The sequence below is a fragment of the Nerophis ophidion genome, linkage group LG29 (genome assembly GCF_033978795.1).
Source record: "Nerophis ophidion isolate RoL-2023_Sa linkage group LG29, RoL_Noph_v1.0, whole genome shotgun sequence".
Taxonomy (NCBI): Eukaryota; Metazoa; Chordata; class Actinopteri; order Syngnathiformes; family Syngnathidae; genus Nerophis; species Nerophis ophidion.
This window is the reverse complement of record NC_084639.1, coordinates 13,074,623-13,094,466: the sequence shown is the minus strand read 5'-3', so window position 1 is coordinate 13,094,466 and position 19,844 is coordinate 13,074,623. Positions and strand designations below refer to the sequence as shown.

At 38.7% G+C, this 19,844-nt stretch overlaps 1 protein-coding gene across 3 annotated transcripts in view; it reads right to left on the bottom strand.

The window, feature by feature from the left end:
- The window catches only part of slit3 (slit homolog 3 (Drosophila)), a 601,438-nt gene that overhangs the window by 496,996 nt on the left and 84,598 nt on the right, over positions 1–19,844 (bottom strand). For all 3 annotated transcript variants that reach the window (XM_061891595.1, XM_061891594.1, XM_061891593.1), the window contains one exon: positions 7,256–7,327. In XM_061891595.1, the coding sequence (XP_061747579.1) occupies positions 7,256–7,327 (72 nt within the window). The remainder of the gene's footprint in view (positions 1–7,255; positions 7,328–19,844) is intronic.

Here is a 19,844-nt window from a genome sequence, read left to right as displayed (position 1 = left end):
TAAAAGAAAAAAAAAACATCAGACGACTACGAATCAAAAGTGGATTTTGGCCTATAGCGTTCTGGGCGTCGTTTTACCTTTCTCAAAGAAAAATGCCCTATGCTTACTTTGCTTTTTAGGCTGTTGGAATGGTTCAAATTGCGAAAAGGATAAAAAGTTTATTCAGAGTTCCTCCAGAGGTAATCAAGACGGGCGAAAAAGTGCAAGATTTTACGAACGACGACGAGAAAAGTAGCACAAACAATGCCCAAGTTTGCGGTGATTACCCTGTTTGTTTGATAAACTTGTAACATGTATTATTTCCTATTTAAGTATAATCTTGATATTATTTCTATTTCTCAAAACCATGTTTGTTTTGTAAAGCACCAACTCGGCGAGTCCAAATAGAAAAAAAGCAAACGTGAGCAAAAAACCTAATAGAGTTACGTTTTTACCAATGGCAACATAAATTAATCTTTCAGCACATACACAATGTTGACATCTATGGATATACTTTGATAATCATAAATGAATATTTCAGCACAGACACAATGTTGACATCTATAGTTATATGTTGATAAAAACAACAATCCAAAATCCAAATCTATTGTTGTATTTTGATAAAGACAACCATCATATATGAATCTTTTAGCACATTCACAATGTTAACATCTATGGTTATATTTTGATTAAAAAAATATAAATTAATCTTTCAGCACATACACAATGTTGACATCTATAGTTATATTTTGATAAACAATCAAATGAATCTTTCAGCACATTGAAGACGGGGGAAACACTCGTAAACGCCGCGTGCAACGACAAGGCAACAAACATGGCAGTAGACACTTGCAACAACAACAAACATGGCAGTAGACACTTGCAACAACAACAAACATAGCAGTAGACACTTGCAACAACAACAAACATGGCAGTAGACACTTGCAACAACAACAAACATGGCAGTAGACACTTGCAACAACAACAAACATGGCAGTAGACACTTGCAACAACAAAAATGGCAGTTGACACTTGCAACAACAACAAACATGGCAGTAGACACTTGCAACAACAACAAACATGGCAGTAGACACTTGCAACAACAATAAACATGGCAGTAGACACTTGCAACAACAACAAACATGGCAGCAGACACTTGCAACAACAACAAACATGGCAGTAGACACTTGCAACAACAACAAACATGGCAGTAGACACTTGCAACAACAACAAACATGGCAGTAGACACTTGCAACAACAACAAACATGGCAGTAGACACTTGCAACAACAACAAACATGGCAGTAGACACTTGCAACAACAACAAACATGGCAGTAGACACTTGCAACAACAACAAACATGGCAGTAGACACTTGCAACAACAACAAACATGGCAGTAGACACTTGCAATAACAACAAACATGGCAGCAGACACTTGCAACAACAACAAACATGGCAGTAGACACTTTCAACAACAACTAACATGGCAGTAGACACCGCCAGATGATGGAAACCCTGCTTTTTTATTGGGAATTAAGTCTTCCTTCATTTGTTACCGGATCCGCACCTTCTTTCTCTCGTATGGCTACGTTAGCAGCTAACGTACCCCAGTATGCTACCTCTCTGCTCTGCGAGGACGGACACGTATGTGACGTATGACGTGACAGTATGTGACGTATGTAAGAATGTGCGCCTGCTTGTCTGGGTGGAGAGACAGGAAAGAGTGAGAAGAGCCTGAATGCCCGCAGCTAAAAGCAACTGCGTGAGAACGTATACTCGGATATTACGGTATAGTCATTTTCTATATCGCACAGAGACAAACCCGCGGTATATGGTATAAATAGATATATCGGCCAGCCCTACTTGCAACAACAACAAACATGGCAGTAGACACTTGCAACAACAACAAACATGGCAGCAGACACTAGAAACAACAACGAACATGGCAGTAGACACTTGCAACAACAACAAACATGGCAGTAGACACTTGCAACAACAACAAACATGGCAGTAGACACTTGCAACAACAACAAACATGGCAGTAGACACCGCCAGATGATGGAAAATCTGCATATTTATTGGGAATTAAGTCTTCCTTCATTTGTTACCGGATCCGCACCTTCTTTCTCTCGTACGGCTACGTTAGCAGCTAACGTAGCCCAGTATGCTACCTCTCTGCTCTGCGAGGGCGGACACTTATGTGACGTATGACGTGACAGTATGTGACGTATGTAAGAATGTGCGCCTGCTTGTCTGGGTGGAGAGACAGGAAAGAGTGAGATGAGCCTGAATGCCCGCAGCTAAAAGCAATTGCGTGAGAACGTATACTCGAATATTACGATATAGTCATGTTCTATATCGCACAGAGACAAACCCTCGATATATTGTATATATAGATATATCGCCCAGCCCTACTTGCAACAACAAACATGGCAGTAGACACTGGCAACAACAACAAACATGGCAGCAGACACTAGAAACAACAACAAACATGGCAGTAGACACTAGCAACAACAACAAACATGGCAGCAGACACAAGAAACAACAACAAACATGGCAGTAGACACTTGCAACAACAACAAACATGGCAGTAGACCTCGAGTTAAATCATGAAATGCAAACTTTACCCGGGCAAAAACGAGGCATATTTGTTTAGTCGTGTAGAACGACGTCTGGAGCATACGATAGTTTGGTATGTCTTAGAACGCGACAAACGTATAATCAAAGTTTTTTGATAAAGTATAGAAATGGATTTTATCGCAGCTTTGTTTTTTATGCTTTTAGCGGTAGTACTGTATCTGCCAACTTAAATAGGTTTGCTGCACGGTAGTAGAACAACCTATCCTAGTCATTCAACAATAAAATCATCTGGAACGACTATTCCCTGTAAAAACCTGGGTCCCAATAATATCGACACCATTGTGGTGGAAAATTATATTCGCTAGCAGCTTTAATTCTGTTTATTTTTCATTTGAATTCCTCAGGTTCTAAGCCGCATTTCTGGAAGAAATGCACGGTATTGTACTCACTCATTGTACTATACATGATATACGACGTGGGTGTCAATATCAGTCTGTGTTTACTTACTTGCAAATTGGCAGGGCTGCACTAAGTCATCAACAATGTTGACTTTTCCTCCATTCCAAGAGATCATAAAAGACTATTTCAATGCGATCATTGTGCACGTTCATGCTTTGACTGAGAAGCACCAAAAAAAAAAAAAAAAAAGAAACATAGGCTGGATAAAAGGCTCCGTAAAATGGGGGCGAAAGATGGGAAAAATGGAAAGAAAGAAAATAAAGGGCAGTAGAAGCAGTCCAGACACTGTAATTTAGTTTGTGCTGATGGCAAAGTCGGGATATGAAGAACATGAAATTTATAATGTTAAGTTTGGAAGCGTGCTTTCCCCTCTGCGCTCTTTCCAATTGCTGTGCGAGTCCGACCGGGATCCATTTTTGACTGGTGACAAATGGAGGCCTTTCCAGTTCAATTAGGGCTTTTAAGGGGAACGCTAAGCCAGGCAGCGGAGGAAATAAGACCGTCACTCAGCGAGAACAGGACGGCCGAAAAGTCAACACGGCGAGCACACGTGAAAGCGTGCGGGCCAGAGCGCCTCGACTGGAAGCCGCAGCTGACGTACATGACAGCTTCCCCCTCCCGCCGTCACGCTCAGGTTCGCCGCCACTGCAGCTGCACATCACACCTCGCCGCAAACATACCGGGCCAGAGTTTCTGGACTTTCTGGGTCCCTTCCCGCTAACACCGGGGATTAGTTGGGACGGATATAAATCAACCAATTTCCATGCATTCGAATTTACGGCTTTAGAAACGCAGTCAGGGAAAGACCACTTCAGAATAAAAGTCGTCAAAAGGAGATTTATTCTGTTTTGTTTTGCACCGTCAAGTCTGTGTATTTGGAGGGTGAAAGCTTAACTACAAAACGGCAATACCGTTTTTTCCGGACCATATGGTGCCCCGGATTATAAGGCGCACTGCAGATGAATGCTCTATTTTTCATCTTTTTTCATATATCAGGCACACCGGATTATAAGGCGCATAAAAGGAGTCATATTATTATTTTTTCTAATTGTAAAATACTTCCTTGTGGTCTACATAACATGTAATGGTGGATCTTTGGTCAAAATGTTGCATGGATTATGTTTTACAGATCATCTTCAAGCCACTTTCTGACAGTCGCTTCCGTTTTGTGGGCAGTCTTATTTACGTGGCTCACCTTCGGCCGCATCTTCTCCCCGTCATTTTTGTTGTAGCGGTGTAGCGTGCAAGGACAGGAGTGGAAGAAGTGTCAAAAGATGGAGCTAACTGTTTTAATGACATTCAGACTTTACTTCAATCAATAACGGAGCAGCATCTCCACATCCGGAAACAACAACACCCGTGAAAAATCATCTGACTGGAACTCTAATAACTAAAGTTCCTTGGGTGAATAATGTAAACTCACTACACCGGTATGTTTTAGCGCTTTCATGACGAGATTACTGACAGATATAAGCAAGATCTTTACAATACTTTAGAATAGAAATGGCAACAGCAAAGGATGAAGGTCCCATAATAAGATAAAGAAAAAGAAGGTTATCGACTACGACTACAAAGGCAGACGTGTGCAATGTTTACGGATTCATGCAGATCACAAATACAGATCAGCAGGTACCAGAAGGTAAGAAAAGTTGCATTTGCATAATATTGCGGAACAAAACCCCAGATAATACCTCTTACCTTATACACACACCATAATAATACTCCTATGTTGAAGCAAAACAGTGCAGCCTACACTTATCTCTTATGTTTGATTGCCATCTACTGGTTAAACGTATCATTACACCATGTACCAAATAAAATAGCTTCAAGGTAGGTAAGCTCAAACCAACTCATTCCTTACATTAGGCGCACTGTCAACATTTTTCTACTGATTACAAAAATTGCAACACCAACCCATTCATATCATCTAGGATTATTGTGCTAGTATCATTTTTTTTTTTTATGGCCAGTTTTCCCCTGAAATTTTCAAATTTCCTGTTCAAATGAATGGACATATTCATAGTTCTACAATGCCCTTAATTCTCAAAATGTCGTGCCATTTTCAAATAAAATTTCAACTTTTTAATCAATCATCCACCCACACTACTCTTCCGATTTTTAAAAACATGTTTTCCCTTTCCCGAAATTCACGTTTTTTCCCGGAATTTTCTCCCAATTGACAATGAATGGGCAATATACAAAACTCTCCATATTCCACATTTCTCCCCCGATTCGAACCGTTCCACCATCCAAACAGTTGAAGTTTAAACAACTTCCAGGAATTACCAAAAATCCTGGTTTTCCAAAACCTTATTCTCATTTCTTACTGAAAAGTTTTCACATTCTATTTTTCAACCGTTTTTGACCATTTTACCTTCAAAACATTCCTCTTAGTCGGGACGAAAAATGCTCCTTTTTTTTACCTGTCAAAATTCCCGTTTTTTCCTAAATTCCAAAATACCCATTCTCAATTCAAACTGCTCCGTCAACATTTTTCTACCAATTCCAAAAGTTGCAACACCAACCCATTCATATCATCTTGGGTATTTGTGCTAGTATCAATATTTTCAAAAATGCCCGGTTTTCCCGAAGTGTTCAAATTTCAAGGAAATTCCCATTCAAATAAATGGACATATTTATATTTCTACAATGCCATAATTTCTCAAAATTTTGCGCTATTTTTAAACCCCATTCTGACCCAAAATTCACGGTTTTACCGGAATTTTCTTCCCATTGACAATGAATGGGGAATATACAAAACCCTCCATATCCCACATTTCTCTCCCCCGATTTGAACCGTTCCACCATCCAAACACTTCACTCATGTAGGACAATCATTTTCCAAGTAAAAAAAAAATCCCAGAAATTCCTGGTTTTTCAAAGTCTTATTTTCACCCCATCCTGGAAAGTTTTCACAGTCTGCATTTTCAACCGTTTTTGACCCGTCCACCTTCAAAACATTCCTCTTTGTTGGGAAGAAAAATGCTCCTTTATTTTTTTCCTGTAAAAATTCCCTGTTTTCCCTAAATACCCATTCTCAATTCTAAGTGTTACTACGTCAGCATTTTTCTACTGATTCCGAAAGTTGCAACACCAACCCAATCCCATTATCTAGGATATTTGTGCTAGTATCAATATTTTCAAAAATGTCCCGTTTTCCCGAAATGTTGAAGTTTCCAGGAAATTCCCATTCAAATGAATGGACATATTCATAGTTCTACAATGCCATAAATTCTCAAAATGTCACGCCATTTTTAAACCCCATTCCGACCTTTTAATCATCCACTCACGTTACTCTTCGGATTTCCAAAAAACATGTTCTTCCTGGCCCCAAATTCCCGGTTTTACCGGAACTTTCTCCCCATTGACAATAAATGGGCAATATACAAAACTCTCCATATCCCACATTTCTCAAAGTGATTCGAACCGTTCCAACTTCCACACTCTGTACATTCGGGTATTTCAGTCACCCTCACATGTCAGAGTGCATACCACAATAACAGCTGTTCAATAATTAATATTACATTAAACAAACAATAATATATCTCTTACTTTGTATGATTGGAACTGTTTTATTACATACAACCCCACCTCATCCTCTCAGGCGAGATCCACCCAGGGATGGGGCCACATGTAGGGTTGTTCTGTTGACAATCTACGATTTACTCATTCGCCGCAAAGTTCACATTTTCCTTTGTAATAAAAACTAGTATCTTGTCTCCAAAGTGGTAAAAAAAAACAAAAAATGGAGGTGAGAAGTTTAACATCCCGGCGGTGGTATTTCCTCTCCCGACCACTCCTTGCACATGAATAGACAGTACAGTATATCACTAGTATGCAGGCGCACACACACACGCCTGCAGTATATAATCAAAAGTAATTGTGGACACACACACACACACACACACAATCAAAAGCCCCACAAAAAGTGCAACAACGTTGACCCCCATGTGACTTCATCAGAGGATTCAGCAAAGATGGCGGGGGAACAGCACCTATGGGAGGTCAGACCTGAGCCGACACTCCCATATCGCATATTTCCCCCGCAAAAAAACCTAAATTCCCAGCAAATTATTCATCTCCCAAAGTCCCAAAGTCGCCACACAACACGCACGTTTGTGCACCGAGCGCCGCACTCAAACTCTCCACCAAAGAGCGAGCAGCGCCTTTGCACGTCGGCACATCAAGAAGCGAGACAAGAAAACGAAGAGGCGCGGTTCCACACAGGTGTACTTACAGTCTGCCGAGTTTGGGGTTGGACTGGAAGAGAAGTTCTGGGAGAAGAGTCAGTTTGTTTCTGTTCAGACGGCTGAAATGGAGGAAAGAAGAAATGAATAATTCAGACAAAGTAGGACAAATAAACAATACAGCATGCAGCAGGGGTTCTTCACACAACCGCTCTACTCAAATATCAACACTGAATTAGTAAACTTACTCTTGATTTTCATCAGATTTAATACAACACACAAAACCAGTGAAGTTGGCACGTTGTGTAAATGATGAATAAAAACAGAATACAACGATATGCAAATCCTTTTTAATTTACATTCAATTGAATAGACTGCAAGGACAATATATTTATTGTTTGAACTTTTTTGCAAATAATCATTAACTTAGAATTTAATGGCAGCAGCAGATTGCAAAAAAGTTGTCACAGGGGACTTTTTACCACTGTGTTACATGGCCTTTCCATTTAACAACACTCAGTAAACGTTTGGGAACTGAGGAGACCAATTTTTGCAGTTTATTAGGTGGAATTCTTTCCCATTCTTGCTTGATGTACAGCTTAAGTTGTTCAATAGTCCGGGGTCTGCATTGTGGTATTTTAGGCTTCATATTGCACCACACATTTTCAATGGGAGACAGGTCTTGACTACAGGCAGGCCAGTCTAGTACCCACACTCTTTTACTATGAAGCCACGCTGTTGTAACATGTGGCTTGGCATTGTCTTGCTGAAATAAGCAGGGGCGTCCATGACAACGTTGCTTGGATGGCAACATATGTTGCTCCAAAAACCTGTATGTACCTTTCAGCATTAATGGTTCCTTTACAGATGTGTAAGTTACCCAAGCCATATGCTGGCTTTTGAACTTTGCACCTATAACAATCCGGATTGTTTTCCTCTTTGGTCCTGACGACCCCACATTCACAGTTTACAAAAACAATTTGAAATGTGGATTTGTCAAACACTCTTCCACTTTGCATCAGTCCATCTTAGATGAGCTCGGGCCCAGCGAACCCGGCGGCATTTCTGGGTGTTGTTGATAAATCGCTTTCACTTTGATACTAGTTGTACCTTTGCACAGCGACTAACTGTAGTTACTGACAGTGGTTTTATGAAGTGTTCCTGAGCCCATGTGGTGATATCATTTACACACTGATGTCTCTTTTTGATGCAGTACCGCCTGAGGGAGCCAAGGACACAGGCATTCAATGTTTCGTGCAGTGATTTCTCCAGATTTTCTGAACTTTTTAATGATATTACGGATCGTAGATTGTGAAATCCCTAAATTCCTTGCAATAGCTCGTTGAAAAATGTTGTTCTTAAACTGTTGGACAATTTGCTCACGCATTTGTTCACAAAGTGGTGACCCGTGCCCCGTCCTGGTTTGTGAATGACTGAGCATTTCATGAAAGCTGCTTTTATACCCAATCATGGCACCCACCTGTTCTCAATTATCATGCTCACCTGTGGGATGTTACAAATAAGTGTTTGATGAGCATTCCTCAACTTTCTCAGTCATTTTTGCCACTTGTGCGAGTTTTTTTGAAACTTGTTACAGGCATCAAATTACAAATGAGCTAATATTTGCAAAAAATAGCACAGTTTTCCAGTTCGGACGTTAAATATCTTGTCTTTGCAATCTATTCGATTTAATATAAGTTGAAAAGACTTTGCCAATCATTGTGTTTTGTTTTCATTTACCATTTACACAACGTGCCAACTTTACTGGTTTTGGGGTTTGTATTTACCTTGTCAAATGATATTAAAGCATGTGGTAAATGCAAAGATTATCATCAAGGCAAAGGTCAGGCTGATTACAATAATAAATACTCATAAACAAAGTGCTCTGATACAACAATTAAATGTACAAACATTGATTTAGTGCTAAAATCATTTCTAAATAAAGTAGTAGTAAATAATATATATTTATTTTAACTAAACTGTCCAAAAGTAGCCACTTTGGTCATATTTTTTGCGCTTAACAAATTTCTCTATGACTGTAGCTCCAGACTTCTTCTGTTTTTGTGATATTGTCATTACTGCCACAAGTGGTAAAAAGTGTATTACACCCAAGTCCGTACGGACCACATGTGAGAGAAATATATTTCTGGTGGCCCTCTAGGGGGCGCTTGCCCCATGGTTAAGAATCACTGGCCTACAGGGGAGGATGTGGGCATATTCAATGTGAATGAATGATTGGGATTCATGATGGGTTCAAAGGTTAGACTCAGGGGAGACTGTGGGGGTTCCTGTGATCATGACCCTCAGGTTATCATCTGCAACCTTTAAATGCACTTATCACCGGCAGGCCCTGATGGCGAGAGAGTAAAGAGTGGGAAAGAAGAGTGCGGATATGTAAAGTTACTGGAGCTTCTTCAACAAATAATATTTGAACTATATGTAAGGCAGCTAGCATATATGTTGTTATGAGGCCATATTTGGAGAGTCGCTGCTATTAATGAAATGTGATATCCAAGTTCCTTTTTTACCTTTAATCAATCAAACTTTTTATACACACCAAAAAAATTAACAATACACACGTACACATAGCAATATTGAAAATAACAGACTAAAATGCCACTTTAATTTTTCAAAATATTCATTGTTAGAATTTTAATATTTTTTGAAAAATAATAAAAAATATACAATGACAAAGAAGTAAGAATAGAAAATTCTAAATAGTAGTAATAATAGCAATAAAATAAATCGAGAATAACCTGAGGGTTTAACATGATCAATAAAAAGCCTGATTAAAAAGATGTGTCCTGAACCTTTTAAAAATATATATGTATGTCCTAAATAATAATCCAGAGTGCATGAGAAAGTACAAGTATCTCTTTTGACCACCTGGTCATTAATTACAAATTATATTACAAAACACAGCAGCAACAGAACCAATGTTGTATTTAGAGATGCAAGATTGTCTTGTAAAAACATGGGCCAATTACCAATTTTACGGTACACTCGTTTCATTTCAAATTTGACTTGAACAATAATTCAAAGAGCCGATTTGTAAAGCACCAAAACCTTTCCCCCATACCGGCTGGAACGGAGTTAGAAATCTTTCAGGTCGTGTGTGGCTGTAGCAGCAACATCACTTAAACTCTCAAATAAGCATTGTTGGTGCAAAAAAAGACTGTTAAGTCTAAAAGTGCCGTGTTTGTTAAAAAAAATTATTTTGGTCAGTCCTTTGAAATAAATTCACTAATAATAATTCTATTTAGTATCTCCCATCATTGTGTGAATGTCCAAGCATAAGATTCTACACCAAAAAAATCATCTATTTATCATTAATTTACCACAGAAGTTTAGCGTGCTCCACTAAATCGGAAATGTATCAAGTATCAAAACGTTCAGTTATTTAAAAAAATTTAAAAAATAAATATCCCAGATTACCCATGATACCCGGTTTCGCTCATTTCAATGAATGGACCCATTTTCAAACATGCACAACCCCCCACACTTTGAACCGTTCCACCATCCACACACTCCACTCAAAAAGAATTCTAGGAATTCCCAGAATTCCCGCTTTTCTAAAGCCCTATTTTCACCTCTTCCTGAAAAGTTTTCACAGTCTGCTATTTTTCAACATTCCACCTTCAAAACATTCTTCTTAGTCGGGACGACAAAATGCTCCTATTTTTTTTCCTGTCAAAATTGCCGGTTTTTCCGAAATTCTGAAATAACCATTCTCAATTCAAAATCTTACTACGTCAACATTTTTCTACCAATTCCAAAAGTTGCAATACTAACCCATTGATATCATCTAGGATCTTTGCGCTCGTATCAATATTTTCAGAAATGTCCGGTTTTCCTGAAATGTTAAAATTTCTAGGAAATTCCCATTCAAATGAATGGACATATTTATAGTTCTGCAATGCCCTAAATTCTCAAAATGTTGCACCATTTTTAAACTCCATTCCGACCTTTTAATCATCCACCTACTTTACTCTTGAAAATTATGTTTTTCATTTCCCAAAATTCCCGGTTTTACCGGAATTTTTTCTCCATGGACAACGAATGGGCAATATACAAAACTCTCCATATCCCACATTTATCCCCCGATTCAAACCGTTCCACCATCCAAACACTCTACTTACCTAGGTCAATCATTTTCCAAGATCCAAAACTTTCCAGGGATTCCCAGAAATCCCGGTTTTCCAAAGCCTTATTTTCCCTTCTTTCTGGAAAGTTTTCACAGTGCCCATTTTTCAATCCTTTTTTGACCATTCCACCTTCAAAACATTCCTCTTAGTCGGGACGATAAATGCTCCTATTTTCCCAAAATTCTGAACTACCCATTCTCAAATCAAACTGTTTTTTATATATGTTTTTTGTTTTCTTTTATTAAATCAATATAAAAACACACGATACACTTACAACTAGTGCACCAAACCAAAAAAAAAACTCCCTCCCCCATTCACACAAAAGGTTTGTTTCCTTATGTTATTAATATTCTGGTTCCTACAATATATATCAATTCAGTCCGCAAGGGATAGAGTCAATTCAAAGTGGTACCAGGTCAAAAAAAATTTACTAATTCCAAAAGTTGCAACACCAACCCATTTATTCATATCATCTACTAGGATATTTGTGCTAATATCAATATTTTAAAAAATGTCCAGTTTTCCCCAAATTTTCTAATTTCCGGGAAATTCCCATTCAAATGAATGGACACATTCATAGTTCTACGATGCCCTAAATTCTCAAAATATTGCGCCATTTTTAAACCCGATTCTGACATTTTAATCATCCACCAACGTTACTCTTCCGATTTCGAAAAACATATTTTTCCTTTCCCAAAAATCGCGGTTTTACCGGAATGTTCTCCCCATTGACAATGAATGGGAAACAGACAAAACTCTCCATGTCCCGCATTTCTTCCCCGATTCGAACCGTTCCACCATCCAAACTCTCCACTCACCCTGTATATTCAAGCATTTCAGTTCCACTCACACGCATCAGCGGTTCGCGCACACAGGGCATTCACCCGTATTTCCTACTGGGATGGCAAATTCTAGTTAACTTACCATGTTCTGATAAAACTGAGAGTAATTACTATGATTCAGAGATGTCATGGGAAAATGGAAATATGTAAAATATAGATATTGTAAGTCGATACAGTAGGTCAGGAAACAACAGAAAATATTTCATCCCGACAAACTTGTTTTGCAGGTTTCCCTGCTCTTCAGGGGATTGTATTGTTTATTGTAGATTTTATTGGAAGTTTATGTATGTTCAAAATAACCTTTAAAAAGTACAAGTACTCACACATCTAAACGCCTACTGCCTCTATGCTTATAATTAAAGCAGGCCAACAGAGGTTGGGACCAAAAGATGTATTGGTTCCTCAGAGACAAAATATGTGTGGAGTGTTAAAGGTCAAAAGGTCGAAAATAGAATCCACAGCGGAGAAGACACAGACACTGACCTTTGAACCTGTGTGATTCTGATAACAAGACCCTGACTTTCACCCGCCGCTGGAAAGGGAGTCCAAGAAGACAGGTCACACGCTCTAGAGGGGCCCCACGGTCCTCATTTAGCGTGATAAAGCGCATGGAAAAATGTCAATGAATGAATGACACAGGGCTTTGTGTGAAATGTTACCGCAAACATATTCCTAGCCCCTTCCTGCTCCATCATTTAACATAATATTATGGCTAATTCCCCAAGATAGCCTCATTATCCCCTGTGGTGTACTGTGTGCCAGGATCATGTGAAACTTTTTCTTAACTAAGCAAGTCTAAGCCTCGATCTGACCAATCTAGGTATATGAGCCCAAACTGATGATGCCTACTGAGGTATTGGCACCAGCCGCTAGACTGGATCTGACCAATTTAAGTCTATGAGCCCAAATTGATGAAGCCTACTGAGGTATTGGCACCAGCCGCTAGACTAGATCTGACAAATCTAAGTCTAAGCCTCGATCTGACCAATCTAGGTATATGAGCCCAAACTGATGACGCCTACTGAGGTATTGGCACCAGCCGCTAGACTGGATCTGACCAATTTAAGTCTATGAGCCCAAATTGATGAAGCCTACTGAGGTATTGGCACCAGCCGCTAGACTAGATCTGACAAATCTAAGTCTAAGACTAGATCTGACCAATCTAAGTCTAAGACTGGATCTGACCAATTTAAGTGTATGAGCCCAAACTGATGAAGCCTACCGAGGTATTGGCACCAGCCGCTAGACTAAATCTGACCAATCTAAGTCTAAGACTAGATCTGACCAATCTAAGTCTAAGACTCAATCCGACCAATCTATGTCTGAGCCCAAACTGATGGAGCCTACTGAGGTATTGGCACCATCTGCTAGACTAGATCTGGCCAACCTAAGTCTATAAGCCCAAACTGATGAAGCCTACCGAGGTATTGGCACCAGCCGCTCGACTAGATCTGACCAATCCAGGTCTAAGACTCGATTTGACCAATCAAAGTCTATGAGCCCAACTGATGAAGCCTACCGAGGTATTGGCACCAGCCACTAGACTAGATCTGACAAATCTAAGTCTAAGACTAGATCTGACCAATCTAAGTCTAAGACTGGATCTGACCAATTTAAGTGTATGAGCCCAAACTGATGAAGCCTACCGAGGTATTGGCACCAGCCGCTAGACTAAATCTGACCAATCCAAGTCTAAGACTAGATCTGACCAATCTAAGTCTAAGACTCAATCCGACCAATCTATGTCTGAGCCCAAACTGATGGAGCCTACTGAGGTATTGGCACCATCTGCTAGACTAGATCTGGCCAACCTAAGTCTATAAGCCCAAACTGATGAAGCCTACCGAGGTATTGGCACCAGCCGCTCGACTAGATCTGACCAATCCAGGTCTAAGACTCGATTTGACCAATCAAAGTCTATGAGCCCAACTGATGAAGCCTACCGAGGTATTGGCACCAGCCACTAGACTAGATCTGACCAATCCAAGTCTAAGACTCGATTTGACCAATCAAAGTCTATGAGCACAAACTGAAGAAGCCTACCGAGGTATTGGTACCAGCCGCTAGACTAAATCTGACCAATCCAAGTCTAAGACTTGATTTGACCAATCAAAGTCTATGAGTCCAAACTGATGAAGCCTACTGAGGTATTGGCACCAGCCGCTAGACTAGATCTGACCAATCCAAGTCTATGAGCATGAACTGATGAAGCCTACTCGGATGAGAGACATCTTATAAGACAAACCAAACAGTACAGTCGCGATCGATTGAATGCCCTAAGATGCCAATACCCTGGATGAATGGGAACCTTCTTAGACAAATGTTGTTGAATTTTGAGTGCAATAACAAATTAAGCATCAAGTATTTTGTTCCTACTTAACATTAAAGATAAAAAATGAACCAAAAACCCTATACATTTTTCCATAGTAATTTACAGTAAGCAAAACAGTTAACTGTAAAATTAACTGATTCAAGGTCATATACATCATGACCTTATTTTTTTTTACGGTGAATTCCTGGCAACCACAGCTGCCCGCATTTTACCATAAATTCTACAGATTTGTTTTGATAGTCTATGTAAAATGTGTTATTTTGAAAAAAAAATAAAATAAATTCACTCTAGTACAAAACATGCATTAAATTAGAACCAAGTTTGATTAAAACAGCATAATAAATATATATATATATATATATATATATATATATATATATATATATATATATATATATATATATATACATACATATATATATACATACATATATATATCTTGATTGGATTATCCAGAGAATAGTGCTCGATACCGTGGTAGAGCGCAATATGTAGGTGTGGGAAAAAATCACAAGACTACTTCATCTCTACAGAACTGTTTCATGAGGGGTTCCCTCAATCATCAGGAGAAACCCAATATATATATATATATATATATATATATATATATATATATATATATATATATATATATATATATATATATATATATATATATATATATAAATATATATACATATATATATATAAATATATATTTTTCAATCTAAAAACATGGGGCTCAAAATAAAAATCTGCTTAGGGTCCCTGCATTTAATATTTGACAATTGTCGCCATCTTTATGTTGAAAGTGGAAAGGGACATCAGTTCCAGTGATCCATCAAATAATAACACGCATCTTCTCACAATCTGGAAGCACTCGGGGTGTGTTACAACTTTATTAGACACACCGTGACTTTCGGGGGCCCCAGCGCTGGCTCCTGTGATGTGTTTGATTTATGTTATATTCACGTGTGGACAAAGATGGATGTCCTCGCCCGGGCTGAAGACAAGATAAGCTCCATCTTTTTCACGTTGAGGCGTGATAAATCATGCGTCCTCCTCACCCGTCACCTTTAACCTCAGCGGCATCAGAGGGGCTGTCGGCGAAGGCATTTTAATCACCGTTTTTGGTTATGAATGGGTTAAACCGTTCACTACTAACTCACAGGTCAGGGGTGCCCAAACTTTTTCCACTGAGTGCCACAGGCTGACAAATCAAAGGATACCGGGGCCATTTTGCTAGTTTTTAAATTCAAAACTAGTAATAAATTATATTTAATGAAGTGAAGCATATTTATATAGCGCTTTTCTCTAGTGCAGCGTTTTTTAACCTTTTGTGAGCCAAGGCACATTTTTTGCGTTGAAAAAATGCAGAGGCACATCACCAGCAAAAATCATTAAAAAACAAAACTCGATTGACAGTAAAAAGTAGTTGTCGCAATTGTTGGATATGACTATAAAGCATAAGCAAGCATGCATCACTATAGTTCTTGTCTCAAAGTAGGTGTACTGTCACCACCTCTCACATCACACCCTGACTTGTTTTAACTTTTTTGCTGTTTTCCTAAGTGCAGTCTTTTACTTCTTGTCTTGCGGTCCTATTTCAGAGGCTTTTTCGGTCTTTTTTGGTATTTTCCTGTAGCATTTTCATGTCTTCCTTTGAGCGATATTCTCCGCATCTACTTTGTTTTAGCAATCAAGAATATTTCAGTTGTATTTATCACTCTTTGTAGGGACATTGTTGATTGTCATGTCATGTTCGGATGTACTTTGTGGACGCCGTCTGCTCCACACACAGTAAGTCTTTTCTGTCGTCCAGCATTCTGTTTTTGTTTACTTTGTTCAGTTTTAGTTTTGTTCTGCATAGCCATCCCTGAGCTTTAATACCTTTTCTTAGGGGCACTTGCCTTTTGTTAATTTTTGGTTTAAGCATTAGACACCTTTTTACCTTCACGCTGCCTCCCGCTGTTTCCGACATCTACAAAGCAATTAGCTACCGGCTGCCAGCTACTGATATGAAAGAGTATTACACGGTCAAGACAGCACAGAAACTCAACAACATAATTTGCGGACTATAATTACTTGTTCGTAAAAAATATTTGTAACCCAAATAGGTGAAATGAGATAATCTCCTACGGCACACCAGACTGTATCTCGCGGCACAGTGGTTGAAAAACACTGCTCTAGTGACTCAAAGCACTTTACATTGCGAAACCCAATATCTAAATTTGATTTTTAAACCAGTGTGGGTGGACCTGGGAGCAGGTGGGTAAAGTGTCTTGCCCAAGGACACGACGACAGTGACTAAGTTGGCAGAAGCGGGGATCGAACCTGGAACCCTCAAGTTGCTGGCACGGCCACTCTACCAACCGAGCTATACCGCCCCAATAGTACAAAATATAGAGTTTAAGGAACTAGAAAATAAAATTTCTGTAGAAATTCTGTGTGAATGCTGAAAAACCAGAGCCAAAGCCAAACCAATTAGCTTCAAATAAAAAATATGAGCAAAATCAGCTAAAAAAGCTAGCATGCTAACAGTACTACGTAAACATGTTACCAATTGCATTAGCATTAGTGAAATGACACTTCGGCATACACTTGCTAAATTAGCTAAAAAAAATTATATCTTGCTAATGTTAGCATGCTAATCGCTAACTATTACATGCGTCATGTACGAAAATATACTATTCTCAAGTGAGTGCCTAAAAAAGTGTTTAAAATGCTCACCTGCTAATGTTAGCATTCATCAAGCACCAAAATATGACTGAGGTGTACGCCTACAAAAAAAGGCTAGCATATTAAGGTTATCATGCTAACAGGTATCATTTGTCAAGCAACAAAATAGTTAACGCCGAGCCGTGTTCAGTTCGATCATTTATATAGCACATTTTAAAAACAACCCCAGTTGGCCAAAATGCTGTACAGACATAAGAAACAACTAAAAAAAATAGCGCACCCAGTGTCACATTTACTTTGTAACACAGAAGCATGAATAAAATACAACACCCAGCAGGGAGAAGACATTGAACCAACGTTGAGAACTTGTTGACTCATGTCCTGACGTTTAGCAACTCAAACCTAACGTTGAAACATGCTTTTTGACTAAGTTTATTATTCAATGTTGGGTTTGGACTTTGATTTGACCATTGAATTTTGGTCTTTTCCCAACCAATATTCTACAACACAAATACAACGTTGAAACAACATGTTTGACGTTTATTCAATGTCAGCTTCTGACGTTGATTATACCATTGAATTATGGTCATTTCCCAACCAACATTCTACAAAACAAATACAAATTTATCAACATGCTTTTTTGACAACGTTTAATCAATGTTGGGTTCTGGCGTTGATATGACCAATGAATTTGTCATTTTTTTACCGATATTTTACAACATAAATACAACTTTAACAACATGTATTTGGACGTTTTTTTTCAATGTCTGATTGTGACGTTGATTTGACCATTGATTTTTGATTACTTGCCAACCAATATAACACAAATATAACTTTAACATGATTTTTTTGACAATGTTTAATGTTGGGTTTAATCAATGTCAGCTTGTGACGTTGATTTGACCATTGAATTTTGGTAATTTCCCAACCAATGTTCTACAACACAAATACAACTTCACCAACATGCTTTTTTGACAACATACAATTAATGTTGGGTTATGACGTTGATTTTACCATTGAAATCTGGTCATTTTTCAACCAATGAATGCAGCTGAGATAGGCTCCAGCACTCCCCGCGACCCAGAACGGGACAAGAAGTAGGAAATGGATGAATGGAATCCACAAAATAAATACAACTTTAACAACATGCTTTTTGACGTTTATTCAACGTCTGGTTGTGACGTTGATTTAACCATTGAATTTTGATCATTTGCCAACCAATATTCTATTAGGGACGGCGTGGCGCAGTGGGAGAGTGGCCGTGCGCAACCCGAGGGTCCCTGGTTCAAATCCCACCTAGTACCAACCTCGTCACGTCCGTTGTGTCCTGAGCAAGACACTTCACCCTTGCTCCTGATGGGTGCTGGTTGGCGCCTTGCATGGCAGCTCCCTCCGTCAGTGTGTGAATGTGTGTGTGAATGGGTAAATGTGGAAGTAATGTCAAAGCGCTTTGAGTACCTTGAAGGTAGAAAAGCGCTATACAAGTACAACCCATTTATCATTTATTACACAAATACAACTTTAACAACATGCTTTTTGACAACATTTAATCAATGTTGGGTTCTGACGTTGATTTGACCATTGAATTGTGGTCATTTTCCAACCTATATTGTACAACAAAAATACAACGTTGAAACAACATGCTGTTTGATGTTGATTTGACCATTGAATTATGGTAATTTCCCAACCAATATTCTACAAAATAAATACAACTTTAACAAAATGCTTTTTGACAACATTTAATCAATGTTGAGTTCTGGCGTTGATATGACCACGGAATTTCGGTCGTTTTTTTAACCAATATTCGACAACATAAATACAACTTTAACAACATGCTTTTTGACGTTTATTCGATGTCAGCTTGTGACGTTGATTTGACCAAGGAATTTTGATCATATTCCAACCAATATTCTACAACACAAATACAACGTTGAAACAACATGCTTTTTGACTACATTCAATCAATGTTGGGTTCTGACGCTGATTTGACCATTGAATTTTGGTCATTTCACAAACAATATTTTAGAACACAAATACGACGTTGAAACAACATGCTTTTTTTTCAACGTTTAAACCAGAGGTCACCAACGCGGTGCCCGCGGGCACCAGGTAGCCCGTAAGGACCAGAGGAGTAGCACGCTGGCCTGTTCAACAAATAGCTCAAATAGCAGCACTTACCAGTGAGCTGCCTCTATTTTTTAAATTTTATTTATTTACTAGCAAGCTGGTCTCGCTTTGCTCGACATTTTTAATTCCAAGAGACAAAACTCAAATACAATTTGAAAATCCAAGAAAATATTTTAAAGACTTGGTCTTCACTTGTTTAAATAAATTCAATAATTTTTTTACTTTGCTTCTTATAACTTTCAGAAAGACAATTTTAGAGAAAAAATACAACCGTAAAAATGATTTTAGGATTTTTAAACACCTTTTAAATTCCTTCCTCTTCTTTCCTGACAATTTAAAATTTAAAGCCCCTCAGGCTGCACCAAATGTTGGTACCTTGTCGACACAGAAAAGTACAGTGGTGTATGCGCAGCAGCTATGAAGGTTGCAAGCCTGTGTGGTTCAACTTATGTTTGTGAATAAGCCTTTTCTGACATGAACTTCATTAAGAACAAACACAGAACACGCCTCACTGATGCACATCTGCAAGACTCAC